The sequence below is a fragment of the Triturus cristatus genome, chromosome 9 (genome assembly GCF_964204655.1).
Source record: "Triturus cristatus chromosome 9, aTriCri1.1, whole genome shotgun sequence".
NCBI lineage: Eukaryota > Metazoa > Chordata > Amphibia > Caudata > Salamandridae > Triturus > Triturus cristatus.
Genome location: NC_140592.1, coordinates 83,710,109 through 83,726,245, shown reverse-complemented (window position 1 = coordinate 83,726,245; position 16,137 = coordinate 83,710,109). Strand labels below are relative to the sequence as shown.

At 44.9% G+C, this 16,137-nt stretch overlaps 1 protein-coding gene across 1 annotated transcript in view; it reads right to left on the bottom strand.

Annotated features, from left to right (window-relative positions):
* The window catches only part of EFCAB12 (EF-hand calcium binding domain 12), a 74,279-nt gene extending 58,521 nt beyond the window's left edge, over positions 1-15,758 (bottom strand). The window contains exons 1-4 of the mRNA XM_085624467.1: positions 15,750-15,758; positions 14,860-15,377; positions 5,798-5,998; positions 2,234-2,393 (exon numbers count right to left, since the gene is read on the bottom strand). Of these exons, the coding sequence (XP_085480593.1) occupies positions 2,234-2,393; positions 5,798-5,998; positions 14,860-15,366 (868 nt within the window). The 5' untranslated portion in view covers positions 15,367-15,377; positions 15,750-15,758. The remainder of the gene's footprint in view (positions 1-2,233; positions 2,394-5,797; positions 5,999-14,859; positions 15,378-15,749) is intronic.
* Between the last annotated feature and the right edge of the window lie 379 nt (positions 15,759-16,137).

Below are 16,137 nucleotides of genomic sequence, written 5' to 3'. Positions count from 1 at the left end.
GAATCAAGCTAGCATGGCTGATGAGGGCTGTTAGCCCGAAACCGGTCCCAGGATGCTTGTTTCCGGTCCAGGGAAGACATGGCTTGGCAGTTCGGGCTGAATTGTTCCCATGAGGCACAGGGCCAAGGATGATTGCATATAGCAGAGTCTGAACTGGGGTGGCGAAGTGAACTAAGGAATGCTGATTTATTCAACCCAGATCTGTGACTGGGGGTGAGTGTCTGAAAAGTTTCAGCGCTCCGTCCATCATCTCCTTGTGTTTAATAAGCCTTAATAGCCAGGTCTTCAGGGACTTTCGGAACTCTGGCAGTGATGGGGAGGTCCATAGAAGAAAGGGTAGCTCATTCCATGTCTTTGCTGCTAGGTAGGAGAAGGAACAACTTCTGTATTTGCGATTTCAAATGGAGGGAGGGTGAGGGTTAAAGAAAGGGACTCGGAGCAGAGGTGTCTGGTGGGCTGATGGAAGTTCAGGCAAAGGTTCAAGTAGGCGGGTCCGCAGTTGTGTAGGGCTTTGTATGGATGGGTCAAGAGCTTGAACTGGCATATTTTCTGTACAGGGAGCAGGTGGAGTTCCCTGAGGTAGGGGGCAATGTGGATTAGTCTAGGGAGATCCAGAAGGAGTCTGGCAGCTGTGTTCTCTATGGCAGGTAGTCGTCGGAGAGGGTGAGCTGCGATCCCTCTGTAGAGACTGTTTCTGTAGTACAGTTGGCTGGAGAAGAGGCCCTGTGTGATAGTATGACTGCAGCTTTGGGGTAGCCATTTGATTATCTTATGTAGCACAGCATGAGGAGGATGTAGCCAGAGGAGGAGACTGAGTTGACCTGAGTTGTCATGTTTAACTTGTTGTCCAGAAAGACACCTAAGTTCCTAGCGTGGTGAATAGTGATAGGAGTAGGTCCGAGTTCTGAGAGCCACCCGGATGTGTCCCATGGGAAGCTTTTGTTTCCAAAAATCAGCACCTCTGTCTTGTCCAAGTTGAGCTTCAGGCAGTTGTCCTTTATCGAGTTGGCGATGTCTGTCATGCAGCTGTGGAAGTTGGTCTCGGTGGGAGAGGATGAGTTCTGTGTCGTTGGCGTAGGATATGATGAGTCCATGAGCAGGGATCCTTGGGGTACTCCACAGATGGTTTCCTTGGGTGCTTAGGTGAAGGCAGACTTTTTGCATTCTCCCGGAGAGGGAAGAGGCAACTCTTTGGATGCCTATTTTGAGCAGCCTTGTGATGAGTGTGTGGTGGAAGACAGTATTGAAGGCTGTTGAGAGGTCTAGGAGGATCAGAGCCGAAGTCTCTCCTCAGTCGAACCAGGCTTGGATGTTGTTGGTAGATGCAATGAGGGCTGTTTTGGTGCTGTGGTTACTGTGGAATCCGGATAGGGAGGAGTCAAGTAGGAAGTTCCGTTCCAGGTGTGAGGAGAGTTGGTGGTTGATGGCTTATTCCAATACTTTGGGAGGGAACAGGAGCAGGGAGATTGGCCAGTTGTTGTTGAGTTTGCTGGGGTCTGCTGACCGTTTTCTTAGCAGGGCGTTGACTTCAGCATGTTTCCAATTCTCGGGTAAAGTGACCATGGCAACTGAGGTGTTGAAAAAGGTGGTAAGTATGTGGCTGATTCTGTCTTCACCTAGGTTGAAGATGTGGTGAGGGCATGGGTCGGTTGGGGCCCCTGGGTGGACCGAGTTCATGATGGAGATGGTGTCCTGTGGGGCGAGCTGGCTCCATTCAGTTAATTGGATGTCTGTGGTGGTGGCGGGGTAGTTGTGTTGCTTGAAGAAATCGGTGGCACTGGGTTGGGGATTTGAAGTTTCTGTAGATGTTGGCGATCTGGTCATGGAAGAAACTTGCAAGGTTGTCACAGAGTTCCTGTGAGGGGGTAATTTTATTTTATTGCAGCTAAGGGGTTGTAGAATGTCACAAATATTCTCTACCCTGCTACACAATAGTCTCCCCCCACTCGACTGCCTAAGGGGTAAATGTAAGGAGGATCTTGGTAGGTCTGAGGATGACAACTGGAGGGCGGCATATAGTTAACCCCATAATGTGGTGATCAAGGAAGGATTCCAGCTGATAATGCTGAAGATTCTACATTGGGCATACTACACCAGGAGCAGGCTTTTTCTTGTGGGTAAAATTTAATCCCCAAGCACTATCCGAGACTTGGTCCTTCAGCTCCTCTTTCGCGGCTAACTATCAACTCTTTCTAAGATCTCTAACACCATCCTTGGGTGAATCTAACAATACCTGATTTGGGCTTCTTGAGCTGATGCTGCCATTCAGGATTTTCTTGCTTCCATGACCTTCGACCCACTGCCAGCTCCTTATAGTTAATTGAGTCTGCATCCTCGGAGCCAAGGAAAATGACCAAGTCATCAAGCTGCACATCATTCAAAGGGATATTAGCCTGGAGAAAGAAGACATGATTCAAGTTATCTAAGGGCACATGTCCTATTGTCTGCTTTCTAAGGCAGAAAAGACTTTCTTCAGACCACTCTGATCATACAGACTTTACAAGTTGCTTCTGGCCTGATTTCACCTTACATTGGTCATCACAAAAAATAATCCTTAATGTGTTGGTTTATGAAAGCTACATCCAGTCCTACTTTCAGGGTAACTACTGGGTAACTACTGGGTATGTAATTAAATCCACGTACATTTTATTTTATGCAATGTTCCCATGTTGATAATGTGACTATCTGTCATGCATCTGGCCTCTGTATAGTATTGGGTATTTACTCTGAATATATTAAAATCAGAATATATTAATGGATACATTTAAGCTAGCAATTTGTGTTTTCTTTTAGGAATAAATATTTATTGGGTTTTCAAATTGGTACATTTCCAGTATTAGCATGGAACCCGCACTGACCTCTTTGTTTTTTTGATTATATTTTTTTCATTGCCATTTGAGCAAACACCTCCACACATGATACATAGTATAGCGATAAGTCTTGTAAAAGGTCCGGTTATCATACTTGTCCCTCTGCCCCCTCGCCCCCATACCAGCTCCAGCATTGACAACAAAGCAAGAATATGACACAGTGCAATATGGTGCAATCGGGGGGCAGGACAAGAACACAAAGTAGTTTATATGCGCTATGCTCTCTGAGGATTAGCCAACATAAACACAACTCTTAAAACTAACAGCAGACCACTTTAACCCTCTGGCTGGTGCTGCGTTTGCGTGGCGCATGACGAAGTGGCACATACTTCTTGGGCAACATGTGCCGCCTATTGCCTATCTTCTGTATGGCAGCTCCCTTTGCCGCTTCCTCCTCTCCTTATGCCGGGTGTTCACCGTTGTGTCCATTGACTTAATTCAAGTGTTGCTCACGCATCCGCATTCACATTTCCCCTGAATGTCTGTATCAATTTGTGTCTCGGGAACAAAGTAGTGCAGCATGGAAGAGCCAGTGGTTTTGTGATGGAGGCAAGTGTCTCTCATTGCAGTTGTCGGCTACATCCTGTCCCAGCACTGCTTACCCAAGACTTTGAGTCCTATTGAGGCATTGATCGCTCATAAAAAGTAACCCAAGCCTCAGTAAGCATTGGTCTTTATTTAGCAGACACTTTGGTCCAGAATCTTAATAATACTTGGAGCCAACTTAGATTGGGGCCTTCTTGTTCCTCCGCCAGCTCTGCCCTCCTACAATCTATATTTACTTTTCATTTGTTTCTTTAATCAGTGCATTTTCAGATGTATTTTTAGTTTCTTTAAAACTGTTTTTTTAAAAAACTTTTAAATGTTTTCTATTCTTTTAGAGATACATGGAAAGAGAGCACTATCTGTAGAAAAGAAAGAGAGAGAGTATGTGGTATGGCAGACAAATGCTGGTCATACTATTGACACTTTTGTCACCGTTGTGTCCAACAAACACAACACAACTAAACCACAGTTATCTCTCTGTCTTTGTCTCTCTCTCTTTCTTGTGCCCTCTCTCTCTCTTACAACATCTTGTGTTGTCCATAATCTATGGAAATGCACTCAGACTCACCAATTTACACACCTGATCTGTGGTAAAAAAATAAAAAAATAAAAAAACTGATTTCGTGTCCATTACATCATTTTACACCAGCAATTGGATCTTTCAATGATAACGGTGATCTGGTAAAACTTCAGTTTCATTCCTTTCTTGTACAAGGTAATACCAGTTGGTTAGAAAACACTAAACCAATACCATAATCTTAAGAGACGATGGTCCACTGCTCTAATGTACCATCAAACATACTGTCGTGATGGCCAGCTCCCCCTCAGTACTCTGACCCTGAACTACTTCTTTCAGCATGCTCTTTTTTTTTTTTAAACAATTCACAATGCACTAATAGTCTGATGCCCGTCTTACATGGACCCAGCATTTTTTGAATTCTTAGTTGGGCTGGGTGCCCAGTATGATTTTGCAATGACCACTATGTTCTTCTTGTGGCTATAGCCTGTGCCTGGAGAAAGCTTTGCTTCTGGAGTCAGAAGATCTCCTTGACAACTCATTATCAATGCATCCCTTCCAGCTAGTAAACCCTGCTACCCACTCAGCAAGCCATCTTCTTCACCAAAGATTCCACACAATCTTAATCATCACTGCAAAAACCCACTACCCTTCCTTTTGGCCGACCATCTCTATCATCCCCCTCCTTTTGAAAATGCTGTTAATTACCTCTCCTGCTACATAGTTCCAATAATTCCTATGATAAGCTCCTCCAAGAAGGAAGACAGACTCACCTGATACAGTACTTTGTCAGCTTTCTCTTGTACGGGATGTCATACCTTGATTCAGACAACCATATGTGTCTGGATAGGTGGCTTAAAGTGACAAACTAAAAAAAGCTATCAACATTATTGCCCCCACCAAAAGAGTCCCCTTTGAGACCCACACAGCTCAGGCAAATTGGTTCATGCCAGACCTTACAGCAGAGAAACTAAAACTCTAGCAACTGGAAAGAACCCTCCGAGGCTCTCAGAATGACACAGCTAAGATCATTTAACATCTTAGATTTATAACAGGCCAGGTTTAGATTTGACATAAGTAAGGAGGGCAATGACCTATATGTTTTTCGAGAATTTAATAATGTAGGTATCAGGGCTTCAATTTTGCTGCATAGTTCAACTAAGTTCAACACTGTCGAATATTGCCTACTTGTACAACCTTTGTCTGAGAACAGAATATGTGGCACGACACCGGCATGAATTATTCCTACTAATTGTGCCAATTAGTTACCTTTTTAATCTTCTTCCCAGCTAATCAAATGTGGTGATCTTTCTCCTTGCCTCCTTGTCTCGGTGCTCAATCAGCTGCTTGCTGTCCATTTCCTTGGAGGGGTTTGACCCCTCCTAACATGTGCACTTTAGCACCTCATTCCCTCTTATACAGTATTGTAGTGACCATTTTACACTGTGCTTTTGCTGAACTAGAGGGAAGGACGCCTCCTAGGAACCCCTGATTGCACTATTACTGGATGAAGGCAGTGAAAGGATGATGGAACTCACAGCTGGGACTTCTAAAGTTGCAAACTCTTTCTATCTTCAGAAACGTCTCAAGCCACAAACACTTCATACAGGTTGGGAGGTTTAACATACAACTTGTGGGGAAAAATGCCCCACAAAGAACTTTTAAGAGGAGAATATTTTTGCAAATTTGCAAGAAAATTCTAATAAACATTTTTTGCTAGAATTTTCACTTATGGGTGAAGTTTTGCAAAGTTGTCATAACTTCACAAAAACGTAGTGGATGATAGGTTGGTTTCGCCCAGCATTAATTCAGACTTATTATAGCCGCATGAATTGACAGACATTTTCTCATCTTTCATACCCACCTCTTTTCTGACTGCTTTCAGATCTGAGCTGGAGATCTTCTTTTTCTTAGTCTTGTCAGTCCTGTTGTATAGGTCCACAAGCCGCAGCCGATTGTCCTGCAGATAACGGTCCAGGATTGAGAAAGCTTCAGGGCACGGCCTTTGGATGGAGGGAGTGATGGAACGACCACGGCTGCTCTTGGGTTCAGGAGAAGTTAAGTCCTGAAATAAAAGAAAAATAAATGTTTATATACAGTCATTTAAAATGTTTATTATGGAGGAGGAGCCAAGATGGCGACCGGGACGGCAGCGTAGATTCCCGGCTCCGTGAACCTCCGCATCCCGCACGGATATCCTGCACGAGATCCTCAGTCTGCGCTATGAGATCGTGTTTGTGAATGAGAGTGACAACCGATCGTGTGACTCCGAGGTTTCTGGCTGCCGTACCGCCGGAGAAATCTGCAGTTGAACTTTGCGGCCCGTGCAGCCCCGGAGCCGGGACCTCGAGTGGACTCCATGGCCGGGTGGCAGTTTAACAACAGCGGCCTGTGGAGACTGGGTGGAGTCGGTCCACCGGAGCGGTGCTGCCCTCGGCCTGCATTTTGCCGTAGTCGCTCCCACTGCTAAGCGTAGCGGACCGAGGACATGCCCGGGGGTGCAATTCTCAGATTCTTCGGTGCTTGCCCCTGCCTTTGACGGTGAGCTGCCCGGACGCCGCCCCTAGCTCGCCCTGATCCTTGCGGGCTGCTCCCGGCTTTTCGCGGGAGCTGGTCCGTGGCGGGGACGACTGTTGCCCGTGACCACGCAACGGCTGAGTTTGTGCCTGCCCCCGGACCCCTGTTTTCAGCGACGTGGACCTCGAGGCGCTTGTCCCTGGGTCCCGGCCCCAATACGAGTCGGGCCTTCCCGGCGGCCATCTTGTTGCTATGCAGCCTACCATCCTGTCCACTGGGTCGCAGCAGGATTGGGAGTGTGTGACTTTTGGGAGTGTGGCGGAGCGATCGCAGAGAGCTGTGCTGGGGTACGGCGACCTCCTAGAGGCCCTTGGTGCCCTTCATTTCTCCTTGGCTCGTGGCGCCGGGGTCTTGGGGAGTAAGCTCGATGGTGTGGCATCAGCGTTGGGACAGTGGCGGCATGCTGGTCCACAGGTACACAGGGGCTTCCCGCACTGCACACAGGAGGATAATGTCGCGGCCACCCCTGCGATTAGTGCACAGCCGGACACTCCGGACAGTATGCTACCGTGTGATCGGCTAACTGAGGGTTTGATCTGTTCCGGAGGTATTGGACCTGAGTGGAAGGTGGTGGCCTTGTCCCGTGCACGGCCTCCGGCGACCCAGGGACAATTCCAGCAACGTTTGTCTACTTTGGCTGATTCAGCCTTCCTGGACCTTGTGTGCAGTGCAGATCCTGGGGCAGCACTGGGAAAGACGTCCCTCCATGATGCGGACTGTGTTGGTACTCAGAGACTTCCACCCCACCTGTGTGTGTCGCTTCCCGGTTGTTTTTGGACACTCCTTTACCTTGGAACATCGGACATGGTGCTGGGTCGAGGGGTAGGCATGGGCAGAATTGCAAAGAGTGGTCAAGGATGAGGCTGATCCTTCGGGGGTGGTCATCTAGTAGACGGGCGGACTCATGGTTGCGTACTCTCATGGTTATTAGCATAGTTGGTGCATAATGCTCCCCATTCCCCTTTTTTGATATGGTCGATTTGGTGCTGCTTATTGTTTGCTGTGGGGAGACTTCACCGTGCGGGAGGGAGAAGCCGGGGGTATGTTTTGAAGGCCCTCCTCCAGTTTATTATACTTTCTCCACCCCCCCATCTGGTGGGGTTCTTTCTTACTCCTTTTTCCCTGTTTCTTCTATATTTCGGGTCTAGTTCCAGGGCGACAGGCACACTGCTGGGGGGGGGGCCATACTCATTTGCAGAGGTGCAGGGTGGGGGGTTGGGGGAGGGGACTCTTTAGTCTTTATCACTTTTTCCATGGCCTCCTTTTTCTTCTCCGCTTCTTCTTGTTTTTTCTTTTCTGGGATCAGCGCGGTACACCTCCTTTGTTGTGAATCGTCGCCTCTTCATGTGTGCCACAGTTTCCGGGGTGTTCTCTGGGCGTTAGGTACCGGGGCCTGCAGGCGCAACTGTTTTTGATATTCTTCCCCATCCGGATTTTCCCGTGTCTGCGCCATTGATCCAATAGATTGCTGCTTATTGCTTACGTCTATTATTCTTGCCCCTTATCGCTGTTGGGAACTTGTTTGGCACCTGATCCTACTGTCTTGTTTCATTATAAAATGAAAAACCCTTTTTCTCCTGGTGTCCTACCTGCGCGGCTCACCGGCCGGACTATATTGGAATGAAGATTCTGCTCTCCGAGGTGCCGCCTGTGTTTACATTTGCTCTTATTGCTCTGATTGCTTAGCGGCCGGCCCAGGCGGGTTGTAGGCCCATACTTGTTAATGATTGAAATGTCAATAAAGGTTTTTCAAAAAAAAAAAAAAAAAAAAAATGTTTATTATGTTTATACCTGCTGCCTTTAGGATTTGGTCAACTTGAGATTTCTGGGTGAGAAATTGTGTGCTGTCACAGTAATTGATGAGTCTGGCCTTGTTTGGCGAAGTGCGGGGGTCACACAACATGCAGGAAATTATAAAATATGGAATTTTGTACAAGTACCAATTATGAAACCCATTCTAGCTCATTAGCAAACCAGCAAAAAACAATGTTAGACAGAAATACAAAACTCCCAATGAACTGTGGATAAATATTGGTATCTCTTCTGAAATAAACACAGACCACAAGATTGGATGAAAATCCCAGAGGCCCCTAAGCATGTGTGGTCCAAGTCCAGTGTCTGGCAGAACTGGGTTCTAATCCTGCCTTCAGCACTTGACTGACTAGGTGAGTTACCTAATTCCTCCCTGCCTTAAATGATCTATATATGTAATCTAAAGTAAATATCTATAACTGTGCAGTTTATATGTGTTCTATGTACAATATTGTACTACCTTATAGATTTTGCATTACAAGTTCCGATCACACCTTATTTATTACTATCTAGTTCCAATTGGATGCTACACACACTATACTGATCATCATTACATTGATACCGGTGCAATAATGGTGTTCTCTGTAAAGAGCAAGGTCCCACTATGTCAAAATCTTAAAATAGAAAAATAAATCAAAAATAAGTGACTCGCACTTCTGACCCAGTTGTTTTACTTATTAGAGTGTGTCCACCACCCTGCCTACGGAGATCAAAAATAAAAAGAACAATTGATGGACAGAATGCTGCACAATGTCAAACATTCAACCCAGTACAGAGCTCTAGGCCTAACTCCATCTCCTTGTGTTTGCTTTGTTCGCCCTAAGGTGGCAGGGTATGTTCAAACGCTGGTCCCTTGCTCACTTTGCCAATCGATGCAAGCTAGCCTGGCTGATCAGGGGTGTTACCCCGAAACCAGTCCCAGGATGCTTGTTTCGGGTCCAGTGAAGACCTGGCTTGGCAGCTCGGGCTGGACTGTTCCCATAAGGAACAGGGTGAAGACTGATTTGCATATGGCTGGGTCTGAACTGGGGTGGCAAAGTGAGCTGAAGAACTATGAAGGATTCATCAACCCAAATCTGTGACTGGGGTGAATTTCTGAAAAGTTTCAGCGCTCAGTCCATCATCTCCTTATGTTTGCTATGTTCGCCCTAAGTTGGCAGGGTATGCCCAGACATGGGTCACTTGCCCACTTTGCCACTGGATTCAAGCTAGCCTGGCGGATGGGGGGTGTTACCCCACAACTGGTCCCATAAAGCTTGTTTCTGGTCCAGTGAAGACCTGGCTTGGCAGTTCCGGCTGGACTGTTCCCATAAGGAACAGGCTCAAGACTGATTTGCAAATGGCTGGTTCTGAACTGGGGTGGCGAAGTAAGCTAAAGAACGATGATGAATTCAACCTAGATCAGTGACTGGGGGTGAGTGTGGAGAAGTGTGGCTCAATGGTTAGAGCGGCAGACCCTGATGCAGAGGTCTGGCCCGGGACCGGGGTTCCATTCCTGCCTCGGCGGCTCTTGGATTCAATTTCCCCGGACCTGACAATTCTCACCTCGGTGCCTATTCTAATCATGGGTCCCACTTTGCAACTCTAGGCAATAGCTTGCTTAATCTCCACAATGGCCCCCACAGCGCTAGGATGCCTGGCTTCACCTTGGGGGTGCCCAGGAGTGGACATCTCACAGGAAAACCAGGAAGGGTTCCACAGCGGTATGAATACAGCGCTACGAGACCCCTGGGTAGAAGTGCGCTATATAAGTACAAACACATTTACATTTACAGTGTCTGAAAAGTTTCAGCGCTCCGTCCATCATCGCCTTGTGTTTGCTTTGTTCGCCCTAAGTTGGCAGGGTATGCCCAGATGTGGGTCCCTTTCTCACTTTGCCACTTGATTCAAGCTAGCCTGGCTGATGAGTGGTGTTACCCCGAAACCAGTCCCAGGATGCTTGTTTCGGGTCCAGTGAAGACCTGGCTTGGCAGTTTGGGCTGAACTGTTCCCATAAGGAACAGGGTGAAGACTGATTTGCATATGGCTGGGTCTGAACTGGGGTGGCAAAGTGAGCCAAGCAACAATGATGGATTCATCAACCCAGATCTGTGACTGGGGTGAGTGCCTGAAAAGTTTCAGCGCTCCATCCATCATCTTGTGTTTGCTTTGTTGGCCCTAAGTTGGCAGGGTATGCCCAGACATGGGTCACTTGCTCACTTTGCCACTGGATTCAAGCTCGCCTGGCTGATGAGGGGTGTTACCCCAAAACCGTTCCCAGGATGCTTGTTTCCAGTGCAGTGAAGACCTGGCTTGGCAGTTCAGGCTGGACTATTCCCATAAGGAACAGCGTGAAGACTGATTTGCAAATGGCTGGATCTGAACTGGGGTGGCAAAGTGAGCTAAAGAACTATAATGGATTCAACCCAGATCTGTGACTGGGGGTGAGTGTCTGAAAAGTTTCAGCTCTCTGTCCATCATCTCCTTGTGTTTACAGAGATCAAAAAGACATGACCATTTGCAAAATGTACAGAAGCTAGATGGCTAAGGGAATATAGGTGAAAACACATGGTTTGGAGCATGCATTGGCTTTCTGCCTCTTGCGTCATGTGTTAGAGTCTAAGAGCTGCCAATATGCAGACCCATGTTGAAGAAGTTGGTGTTTGATGGGCTTCTTGATTGCTCTTGCTGGGCCATGTAAATTGTGTTTAGCAGCCCCCTAACCCCCGTTCTGCTAGCCTGTTTCCCACACCATGGACTGCTGACCAAGTCTCCTTAGTTTGTTCATTAAAAAAGTAAGCCAAATGGGAATCAGTGAAAGGCATGTAGCATGGTCAAAAAGGATCTTCTACGCCCCTATGGTGATGCGCTAAAATCCCGCTAATTAATATACATGACCCGGTTTCTAGTGCTCCTCACTAAAAGCTAAGAATCAACAGAATTCATCCTGTTTGCAATAGCAACAAATAGCCACAAATGAAGGTCTGGTTCTCCAAATGCATTTGGACCTCTATAACCCCCACTTGACACCCAACACTAAATCACTTGGTTCCTCTATTGATTCCGACCTCTCCCTAAAAGAAAATATCACAAAAAAAATAAGAATCAGCCTTATAAATTTGTGGACTGTCAGCTAAAAGCCCTTTATGTGAAGCTGAGGTTGCAGAAAACCTTTGTTGTCAGTACGATGAGAACAAAGCACGTCAAATCATTTTTCAACAAGTTGGTTAAGCTGTAAAATAACCTCAATTTTCTTAAAGGGAAGAAAGATACAAATATTTTAGATTTATTTTGTTGTACCTTTCCTTATTATGAATTTAAAGTGCTTGGACTAAAGTGACCTCTGAACTTTAACAAAGTTACTGCAGATTAGAAAATAGAAAAATTGCATATATAGTCTATCTCATATTCTTTTTCTCTTCCCTGATTTCTTAACAGCACAGAGATTACACGTGAGGAATCCTTTTCTACCTTTCAAAACTGTAAAAATACATACAAGGTTTCTAAACCAGCTTGTCCATAATTTCACCTAACACCCAAGAAATGATCACCTACTACTATAAAATTCACATATACCCACTTAAAAAAAAGAATATATATATATATATTTATTGTGTATTGACTTAACAGGTGCCTCTTTACACATATCAAATTGTAATGTTAGCCCATAGATGGGCACTACATACTGTGTGTCCTTTTAACATGAGTGCTGACAACAAGACATTATAGGGAGAATAGCAGCATTTAACAAGGTGCAATCATACAATACAGGCCAAGTCCATTTGTACACCTGTACAAAACTATGACCAACAGAAGAGACTGATCAGATAGCAAGAGACAGATGATAGTCATCGATGTTCATGACGTAACAGTCATGGGTGTCAGGTGTCTGTAGTTTGTCATTAGGTTTTGGGTCCAATTGTAAAAAGAGGACACTCCAGGCCTCATGGATCGAGCTGTTAGTAGTGTATTTACTATGTCCTCGGCCTCAGTCCATTTATGGAGTTCAGATCGCCATCTTTCTGTGCTTGAGGAGATCTCCATTGCATTGCATCTACCCTTCTGGCTAGGACCATAGGTAAATCAATCAACTGACATAAGGACTTATCTGCTTTAGGTCTCTGCATTAACCCCATGAAGCCAGTAGCATTGCAAGGATGCTATGGGATCTGACACAAGCAAGGGAAATGGCCCTCTTAACTACTTTTGGGGCAGTAGAATGAAGCAATTCTCAGGGTTTACTAGGCCCCAGTGCACTGAACTTATAGTAGCTATGTCTCCACCCTCCCCCATCAAGCAAGCTGTTTGCCAGTACAGTACCCCAACAACCTTATCACTTCAGCCCCGAAGGCAGTAACCACTGGGCATTTCCAACCATGCTATAAGATAAAATGCGGCCTCTGGTCTGCCCGATCTGGGACACCCTCTAGTTACTGATGGAAGCGTGTTGTGCAGTTTGGATGGGATGAGAGGTTCAATACAAATAATTCAGTTGCATGAATTTCAATCTGGCATTTCTGGAAATCTTGTGTATGTGCTTGAGAGCAACCATCCATTCCTCATCCATAAACTCTACGCCAAGATCTTCCTCCCAGCTCTGCTTACGGCAAATGAGATCTATGCACTGCTTTAACTTGAGGGATTTGCAGATGTTAGTAATCGTGTACAGGCTGTGCTACACCATCTGCAGTGTCTTGTCAGTTCACTCGGTGTGGGGTCCCAAGTAGTTATGGCAGACCACTGCATTTGCCAGACACTGAACAGGTGATAGGTCATGCACCGGTCTCAGTTCCGCAAATGTCATAAGGGCACGAGCGTCATAGAGCTATCCCACCTGTGTGATTCAGCGTTAGTCAAGGCCAATATGTTTTCCGCCCCTATCCACATATCTTCAAGTGAACACTCTCCATGCCCATAGCAAGAAACCTTCTAAAACCTCATACTGGATTACTGGTGAGTGCATAGCACTAAAACCCAATCGAATGCTCAAATTCTCATTGTTGGGTACAATAAAAACCTAGATATTTATATAGGTTGCAGCATATTCTTTTATCCTTCATTGACATTGTCCCCGAAGGCCAACCAGAGCTGAGGTATTTATTGTGGTTGCACTTCAGCGTTTGTTTCCATGACCAAACACATCTCTATTTTACCCAACATAAAATCTACTTGTGTTCGATCAGAAATCCACCAGGTAGTACTCACAGATTGTATACATCCTATGACTAATCTTTTCTGAGCCTGTTCTAGGCTTCTCAGGTCCCAGTGCAGAAAGCGGTAAAGTGAATCTCCACTAATTTTGATATGACATGATATCAAAGGATGTGACATCAAAGGAAGTCATATCAGAGGAAGTCATATCACTTCACTATTCATCCTACTTGGAATCATTAAAGGGACTTTACAAGTAGTACCTTAACATCAATAAAATAGGAAAAACATACAAAACAACTCGAAATAAAATAAATAGGCATATTCTAAAGTTCTATTATGTGGATATCACATTATATTAGTCTAACTAGATGCAAAAAAAACTGTTTGCATCTGGATTAGTCCATGATTTAAATTACAAAACAAATACAGATGTAATACTGAATAGGATTGTCCACAGATACCTGGTGCCAGATAAGATATGCTTCTTTTTGTACAAAGAAACAGAGCATTAGGGAAAATAGTTTGACATATATGTAAGGCTACAATCAGGGCCACTGTAAAAAGAAGCAACTTGATCTAGTGAGAAGAAAGGAAGTTCCAATAATCTGTTTTATTTGTATTGAAATGTTTTATAAAGGGCTGGCTAAGTATAGTAAAATGGTGGCAGTCTGTCGTACGAATAAAGTATCATTATTTATGGGACAGAGTGAAGACATTCTGTTCAGTTGAGATGAGGTGACAGAGAGCATGAAGGCAAATGAGCAAAAAAGGTGTGTTAATGATAAAAAATCGATTATACAACAAGGTGATAAGTAGGTTCATAACATGCAAATCCAGCAAAACATAAGGGGGGTTACTCTGGTGTCTGTGTGTTTAAAAGGAGGACACAGGGTAAGAGCTGTAAGGAATTGTCCTTCCAAAGTGTGTGGTTAGAAGGTGATCTTTCAGCAAGCACTGGAAGAAGAACAGTAATGGGGCCATCTGTTAAGTTAGCACCTAAAATAAAGCTCTTTAAATGAAATAATAATGTAGATACATGGGAGTTTTAGGGCAAAATCAAACTACCCACAAGAACTTCAAGTGCTATCACTTTGGATCGAGCTAATCTCCCTGATTCAACATGTGGTCTCCCCCTGCTACCCCCTACCATTGCAGAGTCATCACCCATAGGCTGCTTTGTATGTATTTGACCAAAGTAAAGACTCAATTAAAATATAAACAAGCCCTCAGATTGTCTCATTGCCACCTCTTTGACATCTCTTTCACTGTCAGGCCATCTCCCATGTCCTGCCTTTGCTCTGATCACCCTCTGCCTGCATACACCAGGGTTTAAGTGCCAAATCAAAACCTAAAACAGAGAAAGAGGAAGTGTACAATACAAGAGATACCAGCTATGCTACACACCTCTTCCGGGGCAGGTAAAGAAGTCTCCTGCTGTGCTTGGTGCTGAGCCTCCAGGGTATCCAGAATTTTTTCTTCCAACTCAGTGAGGAGCGGTTTGCTCCTCAGCCATTTCTTCACATTTCCAAAATTTTCCAGCTCAGCCCGGAACTTCTTCCTTTGTGATATCCAGGCGCGGCAATCGCCAACGCCATCGCTGCTCACCACCTCATCTGTCCCCTGCAGCTGGCCAAGCTCTTCTTCAGGGGTCTCCACCCCACACAAAGGAGCCAGGAATTGCCTCCTCTGACTGACCTCTGGAGGAAGGGTGACTTGGGTGCCCTCTGAAGGTAGCTTTTCCATCGGCGGTGCCACAATAATCCTGCGCCTGGATTTTGGGGGGCCAAAAGTCCGCGCAGCAATCCTGAAAAAGTGCGTCTGCGCCAGATCTCGTTCTTTATACTTCTTGGCCATGTCAAGTGAAGACGGCTCTTCCTTGCTGGCGCCATCTTCAAAGGAAACTTCCTTCATTGTGCAAAAGCCTTTACCAAAAGGAAAGAAAAAAAAATATCTATTAAAAAGAAGCTTTGCTGTCTTGGTACTTTTAGACCAAGCAAACACTCCTAATTTCAGAGAGATGTAATTTTTTATTTTTTTCCAACTTTACTTTGATTTTCAACGAAATAACACATGCATACACACTATGACAATTACCATTCGGTACATACCACACACACCATGTATATAATAGGCAATAAGTGGGACTGTTTCGGTTGCTTCCTAATGATTTGATTCGGATGGAATATTTGTACTTGAGGAACTGCCAGATGTAGACGCCATTACATTAAGACCAGTTTTCAGAATCAGTTATGGTTTTATGTAAAATATTGCACATTCACGTCATGTCTCCTTACCAAAACGATGGCTCCCATGTTATTCAATGTACTGATTTTTTTTTTTTTTTTTTTTTTTTTCTTTTTTCTCGATTCAGCAGCACAATTCATTATTTACAGACCATTGTTTTTAGCAGAAAGACAAAAAAAATAAACATAAGCATACATAAAAATGAAATACAACAGTACAATAAAACCAAAAAAGAGCATTATTAAATACATCATATCATATCATTGCTGTATCCAGGTTCTAATCGGTTCCCAAATGGCAGCCCCCAACTTTTTCTTTGTAATCCCTTTCAATTTGTATAGTGCCCATTCCATATTATATATAGCGATAAGTTTTGCTCTCCAGCTTGTGAAGACAGGTGGCTCTGAATCCAACCACTGAGATGTTCTACAAGACCGC